The sequence below is a fragment of the Hyperoodon ampullatus genome, assembly GCF_949752795.1.
Source record: "Hyperoodon ampullatus genome assembly, chromosome: 16".
Taxonomy (NCBI): domain Eukaryota; kingdom Metazoa; phylum Chordata; class Mammalia; order Artiodactyla; family Ziphiidae; genus Hyperoodon; species Hyperoodon ampullatus.
Window position 1 is genome coordinate 11207486 of NC_136929.1, and position 14603 is coordinate 11222088.

At 35.4% G+C, this 14603-nt stretch overlaps 1 protein-coding gene across 1 annotated transcript in view; it reads right to left on the minus strand.

The window, feature by feature from the left end:
• The window catches only part of CLYBL (citramalyl-CoA lyase), a 227471-nt gene that overhangs the window by 8082 nt on the left and 204786 nt on the right, over positions 1-14603 (minus strand). The window contains exons 4-7 of the mRNA XM_079721574.1: positions 12910-13011; positions 11048-11141; positions 9563-9730; positions 4882-5006 (exon numbers count right to left, since the gene is read on the minus strand). Coding sequence (XP_079577700.1) covers positions 4882-5006; positions 9563-9730; positions 11048-11141; positions 12910-13011 — 489 coding nt within the window. The remainder of the gene's footprint in view (positions 1-4881; positions 5007-9562; positions 9731-11047; positions 11142-12909; positions 13012-14603) is intronic.

The following is a 14603-nucleotide window of genomic DNA, read 5'->3' on the forward strand; positions in this document are numbered from 1 at the left end:
CTTGACTTTTTTACTTGACTTTTTAAAGTCAAAATTATGGGATATAGGTCTAAAGATTTTCAATGAACAAGGAAATAAATGGAGAAATGCAATAACTAAGCATCTTAAAAGTAGTGACGTCCCTTCCTCTTTCATTTTTACTGGCAATCACTCAGTTCTGATTTTAGCATTTCTGCTAACAAATAAAGGGGGCTAGGCTGTGGGCAGTGGGATGCATGAGTGTGGGAGGGCACACTGTTGTCTATTAGTGGAAGCAACCGCTTCCTTTGACAAAGACAACAACCAAATCTTTGGATGGTTTATTTGATCTGCGTGAAAGAGTGGCAGTGGGATTTCTGGCACTTGAATAAGCGGAAACAATATTTTTGGCTAGAGGGACTTCTGAGTTCTCTCAGGGAGCCTTCTAGAAGGCCATCTGGACCAAACAGTATTTCTTTTGTAAAGCCCTGCATTTGGAAACACAAGCGAAAGGTGTCTGAGCCGTAATCAGATACCTATGAAAATAATTTGCTTTCAATATTGGGGAGGGGGAATTATTCTTTGTAATTTTCTAGACGAAAAGACTTACATGAGGGAAAAAACCTCTTTCTTTTTTCTTTCTTTATTAAGATGTAAGTTCCCAATTTATATTCCTATAGAGGATTTGCTTATTAATGTAAACATGTTAATCTGCATTATTGCTCTCTCTTGAGTGAAGTTAGGATGTTTCAGTTATGTGTGTTGTTCATAGTTGTTATGTCAGCTAGTGACCTTATTTTTGACCTTTATAATTACTAGTGGAACCTAGATTTTAAAGGTGGACACTTTCCCTTCCTCGGTTTTTAGCCAGCTTGTGAAGCTATAATGAACAAAAAATATTGAAAAATTTAAACAAAATCCTTCCAAAACCAAATAAAGCATTTACAGATTTACTATGAATAGAGTGCTTAGAATACTGAAAATGAAGCAAAGCTATACTAGTAGCCAGACACTGCAGAAATATGAATATTCTAGCAAAGTACCTTTAAAGATCGATCTCATGTAATACATGTTGCTATTCTTAATACCTTTTGCTATTTTTTCATATTTTTCTGTTAGAGCCACCATTTGAAAAGAAATGGTAAATTCTTAATGTAGGATTTCCTGGGATTATCAATCATTCTAAAAAAGCAACCGACTATTTCCTTTAGCTGTCATTTTTGCCTAAGAAGTGATGAATTTAGCACTGAGTTTATAATATAGATGTGAAAAAATACTCAGTAGCATACATTTATGAATGTATATATATATAGTATAAATATGTATATGTATTTATTTATATACAAATTACAGTTTCTATTGATATCAACTAATATTAACTAATTATTTGCTTGGGATGATTTCAATTATCCAATTTCATACTAGATAAGGTTCTTAGTTGATAACAAAACAAGTGTTAAAATCATATTTTAAAATGAAAAATACTAAATTCAGTTCTGAATGGAGAATTTTCAAATATTGGAATCATTGTTATTACGAAAAAATGACATCAAAAATGAAATTAACTTTTAAGAAAATACTTTACAAATTTAAAACAAATCATATGGGAGTGATTTATCCTGGCTAAAATATTTCACCAAATAATTTGAGACTAAAATAGTTAATGACATGCAGGCTGTATCTCAAATTATATTTTTTTGGAAGGATGAAAGAAAAAATCAAGTGTGATTAATAGTGTGGATATATACCTCACAACTGGTGTCAGCTAAAGTAGAAATATTTTAGCTTATGGGAATTAAAATAGGAGCATAGAGTATGTGGAATGTTTACACTTTTTCCAACAGATTTTAATGAGTCCCTAATATCAATCTATAGCCCTAATTGTTATGATGGGGACTGTCATGCCAGACAAAATTTTTTAGCCTGAAAATAAATATCATTAGTTTCCTGAAACAAAGCAGTCACAAGTATCATTACCTGCCAAACAGAGACAGATTATATGAGCAGATAGTTATTTTTTATTATTTTTTAATGTAAAGTATTTTTTAGCCAACACTAGACTAAGGGCATCAAACTTTATTTCCTTAGAACTTTTAATTAATATAGAACAAAAAAAATTCCTGTGATACTAAAGACTAAACCCCAATAATTTATCTACTTGTGATCTAAGTATTCTCATGAAGTTTGTTATTTGGAGGGGACAGGAAAAAAAAAAGGTAGAACTTTAATTTTTGAATAATAATATTATTATCACTACAGAAAATACAAATGACCCAGCACTAACTGTGAACTTCAGCTATACCTTTCATCTTAGGGCAGAATATAATATAAGATGGGAGCAGGAAGTAGAGAAAAGCAATGATACATAATTTTGCCTTCTTGCGTCATTTCTGCTTGAAAGCATTACTTGAATGAAATTTTCAACAGAGGGCAAAAAAAGGTCTTTTAGAAATTTGGAAGTATCCCACTAGGACACAAACCATCAGTTTCCCATCATTGAGAGAGTCACCTGTGCTTTGGACAAAGTATCCAAGGGTTTATGTTTTCATCAGTGAGTCACATTTGAAATAAAACAGATTAGATGTTTGTTGGAAGCAACATTTTATACAACTGAGCGACCTATTTATACTAAATCTTTACAAACAGACCTACATTATTAAACCCCAAGACCCCTCAAGACCCAGAGTCACCTACCTGCAGACCCAATTTTTGTGACCAGCCAATTTATAGGCAAGGTGAAAGAAACATGCGGACTGAATAAAATAACCGTATGTTCCCACTGGAAGCCCCATTACTTGAATCATTTAAACCTTGCTGGACAAAGCACCAGGAGAATTTGCTGTAGGAAACAAACCTACACGAATGGGGCAGGGAAGAAATGACCTAATAGTTAGTCTCCCTTCTGCTCTAATTTCTATGGTTCTGTGTTAAGAAAAGCTATTCTACCACACTGTTGTGAAAGCATATGTCCCAACAAGAGGGCATTTCTTATTTAAAAAAAACAAAACAAAAAAAAAAGAGTTCAGAATTTAACATCTAAGTTGCCATCATCAAAAGGCAAGGACACTTTAGGGCAATTTTCCCTGGGAATAGCACTTTCAAGATATAATGGAAAAGGGCTGTTTTTCCCTCATTCAAGAACTTAAATGCTGGTAAAAGAGTGTGTTTCTAGTTTGAATTTTCTTTGCTGGCTACTGAAACTTAGGTAACTTCTTCCATACCTCTAGCTGCTTATAATGCCAGTGGCGCCCTTTGATTTTATCCAATGTGAAACCCAGTGTAGATAGTTCCAGAAGGCAGTGTTAGCCCAGACTGGAACTCTACTTGGTCTGCCGTTTTGATGGTCCCCATCCTGCCTCAGTTTACTTCAGTAGGAAGTATTTATCAGGTACATATCCTTAGCTGGCGTAAGGCACACACAGAGGTACAGAACATTTAGTGAGTGTGTGCACAGGCGAGCATGCAGGAGAGGGGAGTGGATGGAGTTACTTGCATGTATAAATGTAGAAGTAAACGGCTCTTCTCTCCAGATAAACATCTATACTTATTCATGGAGGATCTGGATTTTGGGATCAAGATATAGAAATGGACATAAAACATAATGTCAACTGAAAAAATCTTTTTATGCACTGCAATATGTTTTTTTTGATGGTCACTACTGATTTGAAACGAAAGGTTGCTGTTTATCCTGAAACTGGTATAGTCCAAATGGGATGTCTCCAGTGTCATATATTCTGTCTTTTGATTTTAAGTGCAAGTTTGTGCAAAGATGAACCTGAAAGTGTGTGAGGGTGAGCATGCGAGCATGGTTGGAGCTGAAGGCAGGTAATGAGAGGGAGGGAGTGACCCACTTAATATTGTTACCTACTTTCGAAAGTCCTGGGATTTTTAGGTGTTTTTACTGCCAGTGAAAAGTGTAAGCCACACTTCTCACACTGATGTCACCAGTTCACCACTGAAAACCAATTTTTTTTTTTTTTTGTAGGGGGTACTGCTGTTTAGCATTTAGAACCTTCATAATGTTTCAACATTCTTTCTACCCTAAGTACTTTTGCATTACAGGCATCAAAACTTCACTCCTTATGTAAGTAACAAGGACAGGTTTAGATATAACCTCTAGGATGGATTTATAAATGCAACTTTCCCCTCATCCTCTTAAAAAGAGGCAAACGGTATTATTGCAAATAACCTTTAAGATAATTAACTGACAATGCTGCAACTAGCATAAAATCTTCCTTCAGGCGACACCTAATTTAAGTGTTACTGGCACAAAGTGGAGACAGATTGTGCATCACCACTGCAATATTTACATAGCAGAAACCCACAGAGCAGGAAACGCGAGGCTCAATGATGCACTAAATTAGGAACAACCATACTCCAGTGTTAATTTGCTTTCCATTCTATCCAAATCTCAGGTCCAGAAATTGGTACTAACACATATACAACCTCCCACTCTTAAATGACTAAACCGGAGATTTTTGTACTTTTTTCCCCCAAAATTAAAATAACTTGAAATTTATTTATTCTCTCCACAAGAACCATTTGATCAAACTGTGTTTATTTCATTACAACTTGCTCTCATTCTGATCTAAAATTATTTTCATATGAATGCTGCATTGGGTCTGTAGAGTAAAACTAAACAGACTTCTATTTTCTCAAAGGCTGCCAATATAGTTTATGAAAAGAATAAAATGAGAAACTTGAGATCCAGTGAGTGAAATATTTAGGAACATGGAAGGGCAAATTTACCTTAAGTGAATTTCTCAGTGATAAATGTTGTCCCCCCTAAAGCCCACACATATCCTCCTCCTCAAAATACGAGTTTTTAAAAACCACTCAAACAATATATATTTTTCCATTCTTCCCCACAGTATTTTAAACGCCAGTTTCACCAGTGTTTCAAGGCATTAACAAAACATTTACCTTTCCTAATTGTTGATGTTCTTTAAAGGCAGCAATCAGTTCTTCAGCCCACTTAATTTTTTCAGGGGAAGGAGAAAACTGCTCCTGGACCACTGCAATTTGGTTAGGGTGTATCACCTGCTTACCTACACAAAGATTAATAACACCGGAAACACAAAACAACAAACAGATGTTCAAACAAAATGTCTCAACCATGCCAGTCTCCTGAATGCCTTACAGTCTGTATGTAAAATAACTAATTATTTTTAGAACTTTTTAAAAAGAAAATAACACAATCAGGCAGGCTTTTCCAGAATACCCCATAAGAACAAATACAACAATGGGAGTAATTGTGTTTCCGATCCTATAGAAATGCCATCTTAGAGCAGATAATCTCTCATTTTTAGTTACAGGTGGATTGACCAGGCAGCTCGCTGAATAACTCCTTTGGCTGGAACTTTAAAAGGATAATGTCTGCAAATTAAAGTGATTATTTTGAGTTAAAGTAGAAAAAAATTACATGTTAATTCTTTCCAATTCTGCAAGTTGTCTTTTGCTTATTCTGTACCATTATCCCATCTTCCATGATTTCTTTTAAAAGTGGTCTGTTGGTTTTCATAAAGCTTACAGAAGCAGACATTACAACTATATTAATACCAATAGTGTCTTACAATAATACATTCAATTTTCTTTCTTTTAGATGAATTTAGTGTATCCCTTCTAACCACTAATAGAAAATTGGATTTCAATGAAAAAAATTTTATTCAGTATAGTAAAACAGAAGGCAGATTTGAACACTGTGATCTCTAGATTACTCCATTTAAAAATGTTTAAATAAAAAATTACATAAAGCTTCTCTAACCAAAAAAAAAAACCCCTCAGATTTTCCCTTTTTGCTTATGGAATGAAGATTGGATATTTCTCCTTTATACAGATGCTTAGACACCCCAGAGAAATCTTATTTCTGTAGTAACGGTTTTAAAAAAGCTTTAAAAAGGAATCTTAAATTAAAACATTATAGAAAGATAAGAGTCACAGGATTCTATGAAATCATGTAGTCATTAAAAAAACAATTTAACAATCAGGGAAGAGTGGAATCTAATCAGGTCATTGATAAAATGCAACATAATTTAATGTTATAATAATGACAAGATTATATTTTATTATATGATAAAATTATAGACATATTTGGTTCTTTAAAAATGAATGTACACTTAATGATAATTTACTCTGCTAAGTATATTTGTTGGCATATCAATTTGCTTTGCTTTCGAAATAGCTGCTTTAACATATAGCCAGTACAAATTATATCCTTGATGTTTTATAAAAGGTGCATTCCTGTTACTGTCATTGTTCTGTCAAATAGAAAAAAGAACAATGTTTCTAAAAAATTTTTTTTACTATTTCATGAAAAAGAGTTTAAGTAAATAAATATGACAATATCTTTTCTTTACAGTAGCATAATTAAAACATCCTCATGTTGCTATTTCATTATCTGTCAGCATACTAATAAAACATTAAAATCTTATATAAATAAAGATGCTTTAAATTATTTGAGGAATAATTTCTGGGAACAAATAACATCAATGATGACAAATGAGACTTTTTTCAATAGTAGATATTGAAATTATATTTAAGCAATCTAACAGTTGTTACAATATTATTAATAAAGGATGTCAGTTCTGGTAGTCATTTTGTACTAATTGTTAGTCCTGAATTTTATAATTTATGTACATAATTTACAGTGATGTGTAAAAAGCCAGATTTCATGGGAACTTCTTGGTACAGACACTATAAATTGAGAAGCAAACATAAACTATTTACAATGCTGTGAAACTAATGATGGCTTTTAAGTAGCCATATTTTGGTACTGAGGCTAATTTTAAGATATGTGTTAGGTTTTAGAAATTTATGAACCTCCATATGAGAAGTTATCTTTCGTCAAATCTTATATATCCCAACAACTGAACATCAGACTTTAATGCCATGTGGGAGCAAAGCAAATATTTTATACATAAGAGTTGTTATTGACAAATTACTGAGAGGGTGCAAAATTGGAAGACATTAAAATTTATGACCATGAAATCCTTTTTACAGTACCACTTGATATACCGTGCTTTAAATCAATACCTGTCAAATCTTTTAGGTAACTGTATGATGGTGTCATTTTTGTCTTCTACAAAAGACTGCAAAAAAGAAGAAAACCTATAGTGCTTCATATTTATAATCTTTCTTCTCAGCATGTAGTACTAGAATAACTGTGATGACTAAGTCGGCTGTTAAAGCTTTATTCCAAGATTTATTTTTGGTTTCTTTTTATAAAAATAATTCCTGAAGTTAATAGTCATTTATACAGCCAATGCATTGACTTAAAATCAATTTACATGGATTGCGGCCCCATGAAACAATGATTACAGAAGAGAAACTGTAACCAGCTGTTTGTTACATGGCTAAGTTTCAAAAAACCTACAACTCATTTAAAAATATCTAATTTTAAAAAGTCGAGAAAATCCTTATTGGCACAGATCCTTATCAGTGTTATGGATAACGTAATACTTTATTGAATTTTAAAACTTTCAACCACTTGCTTCAGATAGGGTGTGTAGCTCTCCTTTTTTCCCCTCCTTCCTTCCTTCCCCTTTCTTTCCTTCCTTCTTTCCTTCTTTTTCTCCCTTCTTGTGCAAAGCCCAAAGTATGGCAATTAAATGACAAATAATTAGGACAAGCAGATCGTGAGTGGTCTAAAATACTCATTAAAGCATTTATTGTTTAAAAATACTACAAATAATCTCCTATCTTATTATCAGACTAATTACCTTTTCTTGGTGTATAGAAATATAATTGGGACAATAAAGATCTTCTTTCTAAAAATTGCAAAATGGCTCTGAAGTTTAGCTTCCTACTTTACTGACTTGTTCACTTGAATATATAATGGGCACTGTACCCTGCATGCCTCCTCATCCTCTCCCCTCTCCCTCCCACTTCCATTTTTTTTCTGATTTAATACTCCCTGTTGTTGAGAAACAATAGTGCCAAGTCCGTAAGCTCCTCATGCTGAGTTGGGCACAGTCTAGAAATTTAAATCTGATTTGCAATAACTTGTCTTCTACGATTGAATTAGGGACCAATTTAATTCAGTCCTGTCTCTTGGAGAAACTCTCAAACTCCCTTATAAGTTCTGGAGCAAACATTTACCCAGAGGAAGCAGAGGACACCCAGGTTATCCTGAGTGATGGTGAGAGAGGCCCCCACCAATTTAGTGTTTTCTGTTTTTTATTGTATTAGTGCCCATTTCAGAGCAACATCTGGCTGCTTGGCAGCCAAAGCCACATATTTTAGAGCAACAACATTGGGGTCTGTTAGATAGATTTCATGGAGTTTTTCTCCAACTTTTCCATTTGGGCCACATCCTAACAGGTCGTTGGAAAGAGGCAGGTGTCACAGGCACAGAGACAAGGACAACGCCAGGGATTCAGTGGAGGGACTCTTTCTTTCTCAGTCACTATTAAATGTAGGGAGGATTCATTTATTAATAGTTCAGATGACTGAGAAATATTTCTCTATAATAGACGTTTATTTATTTATTTAACAAATTGGGGGAATCACATTTTAACTCTTCATGTTAAAAACACAAACACAAAGGTCAGAGCTTTATTTAATTCTACTATAACACTAAAATGGTTTCTACAGTCTTTCAATTTTACTTTGGGTTAAATTAACATCCACGAAGGTTATCTTTTACATTGAAGGTCACTTTATGAAATGTTTCTTTCATTAACCTCTAAATGAACACATTTCAAAAATATTTACAAAAGGAATAGCGTGGATGCTTGTCTCTTTTCCTTATTTTTTGGGTTCATCTCTGATCAGGATATCCTTAGAACTTGCAGCAGAAGAACAAATAAGAATAAAAGAGCTTATGGTGTTTTTTATCCATGGTTGTATACGTGTGTGTGTGTGTGCGTGTGTGTGTGCAACTGATTGACATGTGTTTGTGTATAGAATCCTATTGTGGTTTTTCAAAAAATAGATTTCTGTTGCAAAAATACAATTTTCGGTTGCTCCCCGGGCTCCTGGGTATCTGAGTGATTGGGCACACCAATCAACAGATATCTGCCTGTTCTCCAGGACAGGATTTCGAGGACCTGCTGATCTTAGTGCCAGCCAATGCCCATAGGTGTCACCAGGTGCACAGACACTTACTGGGGGATGGGAGAGTAAGGGGGGCTTGAAGTGCCAGAAGAATAAAAAGCAGTTATGAGTTTAAAAAAAAAAAACAAAGAAGATACCACTAAATTTTTTCAGAAATAAATTAATATTTTGAATATTTGAGGAAATTTTTTTCTCCCCATCAACTCAAATTCTACGGCAGTTCCCTCAAAAACACTTCTAAAATGGCCTCATCCCTCCCCTCGTGTCAGCAAAAACTGCAACAAAATAAGAGGACAGAAAAAACCGGTAAGTAATATTAGGAGAAACTAAAACGAGTGCTTTGTTTTTTGACTTGTGGAGCCAAAGACAAACATGACAATTTGTTTGGCAGGTTCTGGTCCTGGATAACTTTTTCATGTTTCAAATAGTGGAATAAGTATATGAGACACTTGGCTACATTAGAAACACCAGTTCCTGGTTAAATTTCTGTTTTTCTGGAATGTTTGCTTAATCTAGATACTGCTTTCTAAAATATTATCAAGAATCATACCAGTAAATCCCATTGCAGCTCCTTCTCTCGACTGCTTGAGAAGCCCCTCTCCATCCTGGAAGTCGATGTACACCAGGTCTATGGCCTGCAGACCAAAGGCCTTTGCTACAACAATAATCTTTTGTCGGGCGTAGAGAATATCTTGGGTTTCCTTACTACTTGTTGCACCTGAAAACAGAATGTTGACCGAGAAAGGAGACGTTAACTTTGGAAACTGGACCTAGATATCTATTATAAAAACGCCGTTTGTAAAGACATCTCTGTTTCCTGGGGATTTCTCCCTAGCGAAAGGATGATTCAAATATAAATGAAGAGGGGGCTATGTGGAGGCAGAGTTAAATCTCACATGTGTCTCTTTATCTTGCAAGGCATCTTTTCGTGTAGTTACTGGCACGTGCATTAAGAAGAGCCCCCTTCCCTATCTCAGGAGCTGGACACAAATGACTTGATAGGTCACAAAGGACTCCTGGTGTATTTTTTCCTTCCTGCCATTGCTCAGAAAGTGTCAGTCCAAAGATAGCACCATAAAAGGTAGCCAAACAGCTGTGCGTGGAAATAGTTAACTTCCGTCACTGAGCACAGAATTCGTGTGCTGTGGTTGTAATGCCATGTCATAACAGGTTCTGAGCCAAATACTGCAGCTGCAGGGTGTGGATGGAGAACGTGGGGAGACGAAAGGACACTCATGTTGAGGGAGGCAGAAAGTGTCCACTGAGCTGTTGGATACACAAAAGTCTTCTGGAAAGACTGGTTCCTCTTTTTCCCCCAGGAGGGGGGTAACTGTCACTGTTTATATTTGGACCATATCACTGCTCAGGGAAAGCTCTTGTATTCAGGTCACTGGGAGTGGTGTTCTGAAAACACTTTGTGGCCTTGGCCTCTTTTCTAGATGCACTCACAGCCTCTAGTTAGTTATACATGCACCCAGACCAAAGACATAGTGCCCAAGGGATGGGGAAGATCAGTGGAAACAAGCATAGTATCTCAATAAATATTTCATAATAAAGGGGTTCTGAAATATATCTTAGGGGGAATTTAAGATCTATTTTAAAGTTTTACATACTTCATTTAATGTAGAAAATGATTCATCAAAGCAACGTGAAACTGCCTTAAATTTGTGTTAGAAGCCTGGACAGCCGTCAGGCTGATTGGAAAACAACACATTTAAGCAACAGAGAGGCTGTTCACATAAAGTAGTTATTATGAACACAGTAGACGTCATATATGCCTGAACATGTCTGAGGCTATGACAGGCTCTTTATTAGTTATTTTATAAATGAATGGAAGTGATGATGTAGTGTTCTGGAAGAAGGACAGCTATGAGGTGACCTAAATTAGCAGGAAGTATTGCCCATTCAGCTGAAAAACCATTGTCATGGTTGGCAAATATATATTGTCATGTAAATGCCCATTCTTGAAGGGGCAAAGAAAAAACATATACACATATGCACAGAGAGAATGAGAAGAGAAACATGTCTTTGACACCTATGCTGGCTCGAAAGTCTTCTCCTCCAAAAACGACTGCATCTAGAAAAAGACCCACTCGAGGCCCGTTCTTTAGTGCTTCTTCACACACTGCCTGTAAAAGAGCAGAACAGAACCAGAGCTCACAGAAATGCACCCATTAGAGAGAAGCAGCATGGCGTATTTCAGTAACAGAAAGGTCCACCTCGTAACACAGTTTAGCTGAAAGCAGTCCTGAAAATGCAGCCCCAATTCACCCCTTTCAAAAGGTATTTAATATTGTCCAAAGTAAGTATGTTGCATATATTTGCTTTGCTTAATGGATTATATTAATATAGTTAGTAGTATATATTAATACAGTTATAATGTTCAAGTTTTAGTTCATCCAATCTTTAGAGAAACTTTCAAGTTAACTCATTTTGATTGGACTGTAAGTTATTTCTGTTCTTCCAAAATTTGTTTTTGCTTAAAGAGACCCTCCAACAATAAACATAAAACCACAGGAGAAAAGGAAAGAATTTTAAAATCAAACTAATTGGATTATTTGCATTGGGATCAAGATTTCTTAGTAAATGGTCTCAGGATTAAAGACAAACAATACAAAAATCTACAACTCCAGAGAGGAAAATAAAAATGCAATAAGTCATCCAAGATGTACGAATAAGCAACTTGGACATTTCTCTGTGAAATTAAAGATGAATAACAGTCATCTTAGACAGGACTGTGATGCTGCAAAGGTGGAGACAAAGCATGCTAACATATGTGGGTGGGGAGGACATGAGGAACCGGTGAGGACACTGTTGATTAATTTCAGGGGCTGCGAGTGCTTCTAAGTATATTATGAATAAAATGGCAAATCAGCACTTACAATGAAATCACTGTATGAATCTAGCTGCATCTAAGAAATATGTGTTGACTATATTCTCAGAATTCTAGGGCAGGCTGGAAGGATCCGTGCTTAGTGGTGTAAACATGCTGATCACGAGGCCCGAAGCAGCCCCCAAACATTTGCACTCCGCCCCTCCTGCACAGGCCAGTAGGTCTCTCAAAGTTTCCTCTCGGAGCCTTCGCTCACATATTCTCTCTCCAGTACAGTTCAACTATCTTTTTTTGTTTTTGTTTGTAGGTATTTCTTCTCTCCTGCCCTCGGGGATGGGGTGCTACAGTGATGTTCACAGGTCAGGTGGAACATGAGGCATATTTTGGAAAACAATTTAAATGGCCACTGATAAAGAGGAAGAAACAAGCTAGCTATGAATTCGTTAAGGCAAATAGTTTAATGCAGCCATACGATGGTGAAAATGCTTGGCTCAGCTAATCTTCCTGAATGTATATTAGGAAATATTTTATATTCTAATGTGGCAAACTGAAATAATATAGTACAAATTAGTGTGTATACTAACTCAAAAATAGTAATCTTATGTATTAGACATTATAGATTATGTTGCTACAAAGAGGCCTGATGATTTCCCAATAAAAGGCAATTGTTACAAAAGAATAATTGAAAGTTAATTTGTAAGGGTGACAAATGTTCATGTATATTTATTCTATAAATGTAATAATTCACAGCAAAAACTTATATAGTTTATTTATAAAATTTATATAGATTATTTAATTAAAATTAATGCCAGGAATATATAAATATTTCATTTAAATATTTAGGACTAGGAAGTTTTTCCTTGCTACTGCATCTATTTCTTTGTTTTCTAAGATGCTCACAACCTGGTTTTGGTTATTACAGATAACAAATGGTGCTCAAGGTTTACTCTGCTTATAAATCTTTCTAGAAAAATATTTTAAGTAGATGTTAAAATTGAAAAGAAAAGTTCTCTTTAGGTAATAAATAAAATACTAACTTACTAGCCACATTATGGTTTTCTTACCTTAAAATTGAGCAAACCCATTGCAGTTTCCACAAAAGGGATTAAATTCATAGGTTGTTCAAGTTTTCGGCCTTGTAAGTAGAATGAAAATTTGTCTGAAAACTAGAATAAAAAGTGTCATAGGTAACTAGTGGGGGAAAAAAAATGTACAATCATTGAACTGTAGAATAGAAGTAGTATTTAAGTCTTTGACCTGAGGAAGTAATATCCCAGCCTCTTTCATCCACACAAAGAATAAAAAAAAACACCAAAAAACGGAAAAAACAGAGGAAAGACCAAAGAGAAAAGGTAACAAAGTTCCCAGCAAACTAAATAGTAAAACCTCAAGCATTAAAAATTGGTTTTTTTTTCTGAAGGAGCAATTTGAGGCCTAGGAGTTAAGAGGTGGAAGGAGAGATTCTCAAGTTTAAATGCTTTCCTTGAAAAGGTTTTTACTTAAGGCCTCTCGCCTTCCCTACGTTCAGTGCATGTGGCAGGCCCCTAAAACAATGAAGGCTTGCTCTACCTGCCATTCTGGTTTTGTTTCGGACCCTGCACAGACATCGGTGTAACTGTTCAGCAGCCTTCTACGTGGAATCCATATTATTCATTATAGCTACACTACCCTTTGTTCGGAGGTTTTTCTTCATAATTTTTTAGCTTACCTAGGAAGGCCTTAAAAAGGAAGTTTAGTTCTTTGAAGACCAAAGCTTGCCAATTTTTTCCATGAGACCAGTTCACAGCTAGCTCTGTGCTGCCAGTGGGGTAGCCCAAATTCCAAAATCTATCATCTGGAAACATACAAAAGCTCTTGCACAGATCTCCCCCCCACCCCTTTCAAAGGAGAAAAAAAAAAAAAACCCACCACACTCTAAATTGTAAATCTATTATGTCTATCTAGATCTAATAAGATGTGGGGAGATAAAAAAAAAACACACAGGTACGAAAAAGCTATTTTTGTAAATAAAGATAAAAACATATATATCCATTTTAAATTTAAGGAATATTCAGCCACTAATGGATATCAAAGGAAAAGGGAATTTTAATCATCTCTCCATTCAGTCTCAGTTGGGTAAATCATATCTAAGAGATTTGCATAAATATAAACCATCAAAGACTTTTCATCTTCAAAGGGGGTTTCAAGACCCTATAAGCTTTGTACTGTAATCATCGCAGGTCACCACCCTGCAGGAATAGGGCTGCTATGGCAACATAAAAAAACTAATGCTTAAGGCTTAGCATAATATTCTGACTAATAGAAAGGAAACTCATTTTAAAGGCTGGCAGCCTATTTACCAGAAGCAGGATTAGAGGTGTTATTTCCCCTTTTAGCTGCACCCCCCCACCCCGCCCGTGCAGCACCTCCCTCCCCAACCAAAAAAAAATCTAATCACTGGGATCTTTAAAAAGCTTTTGAGCGATTTGCAGTAACTTTACAATTAGGCTAAAATAAATCACAGCTTTCAGTGATGAAGAATTATTCCCAGTTGCTCCCGCTACCCCTCCCTTCCTCAACACCATGATCATCACCTCCTTAGCAACTTTACAAGGGAAAGAATAACTCAACCAAAATAGCAAGAAGGAAGAGAAGGCTACAGTTTCAGGGGACAAAATGTATAGTATTCCACGAAAGTGAAAATAAAGCCTAACTTATGACACATTTAAGCTAGAAAATGGGTGGTAAAATATTAGTGGTTTTGGTGTTACCTGTGCAC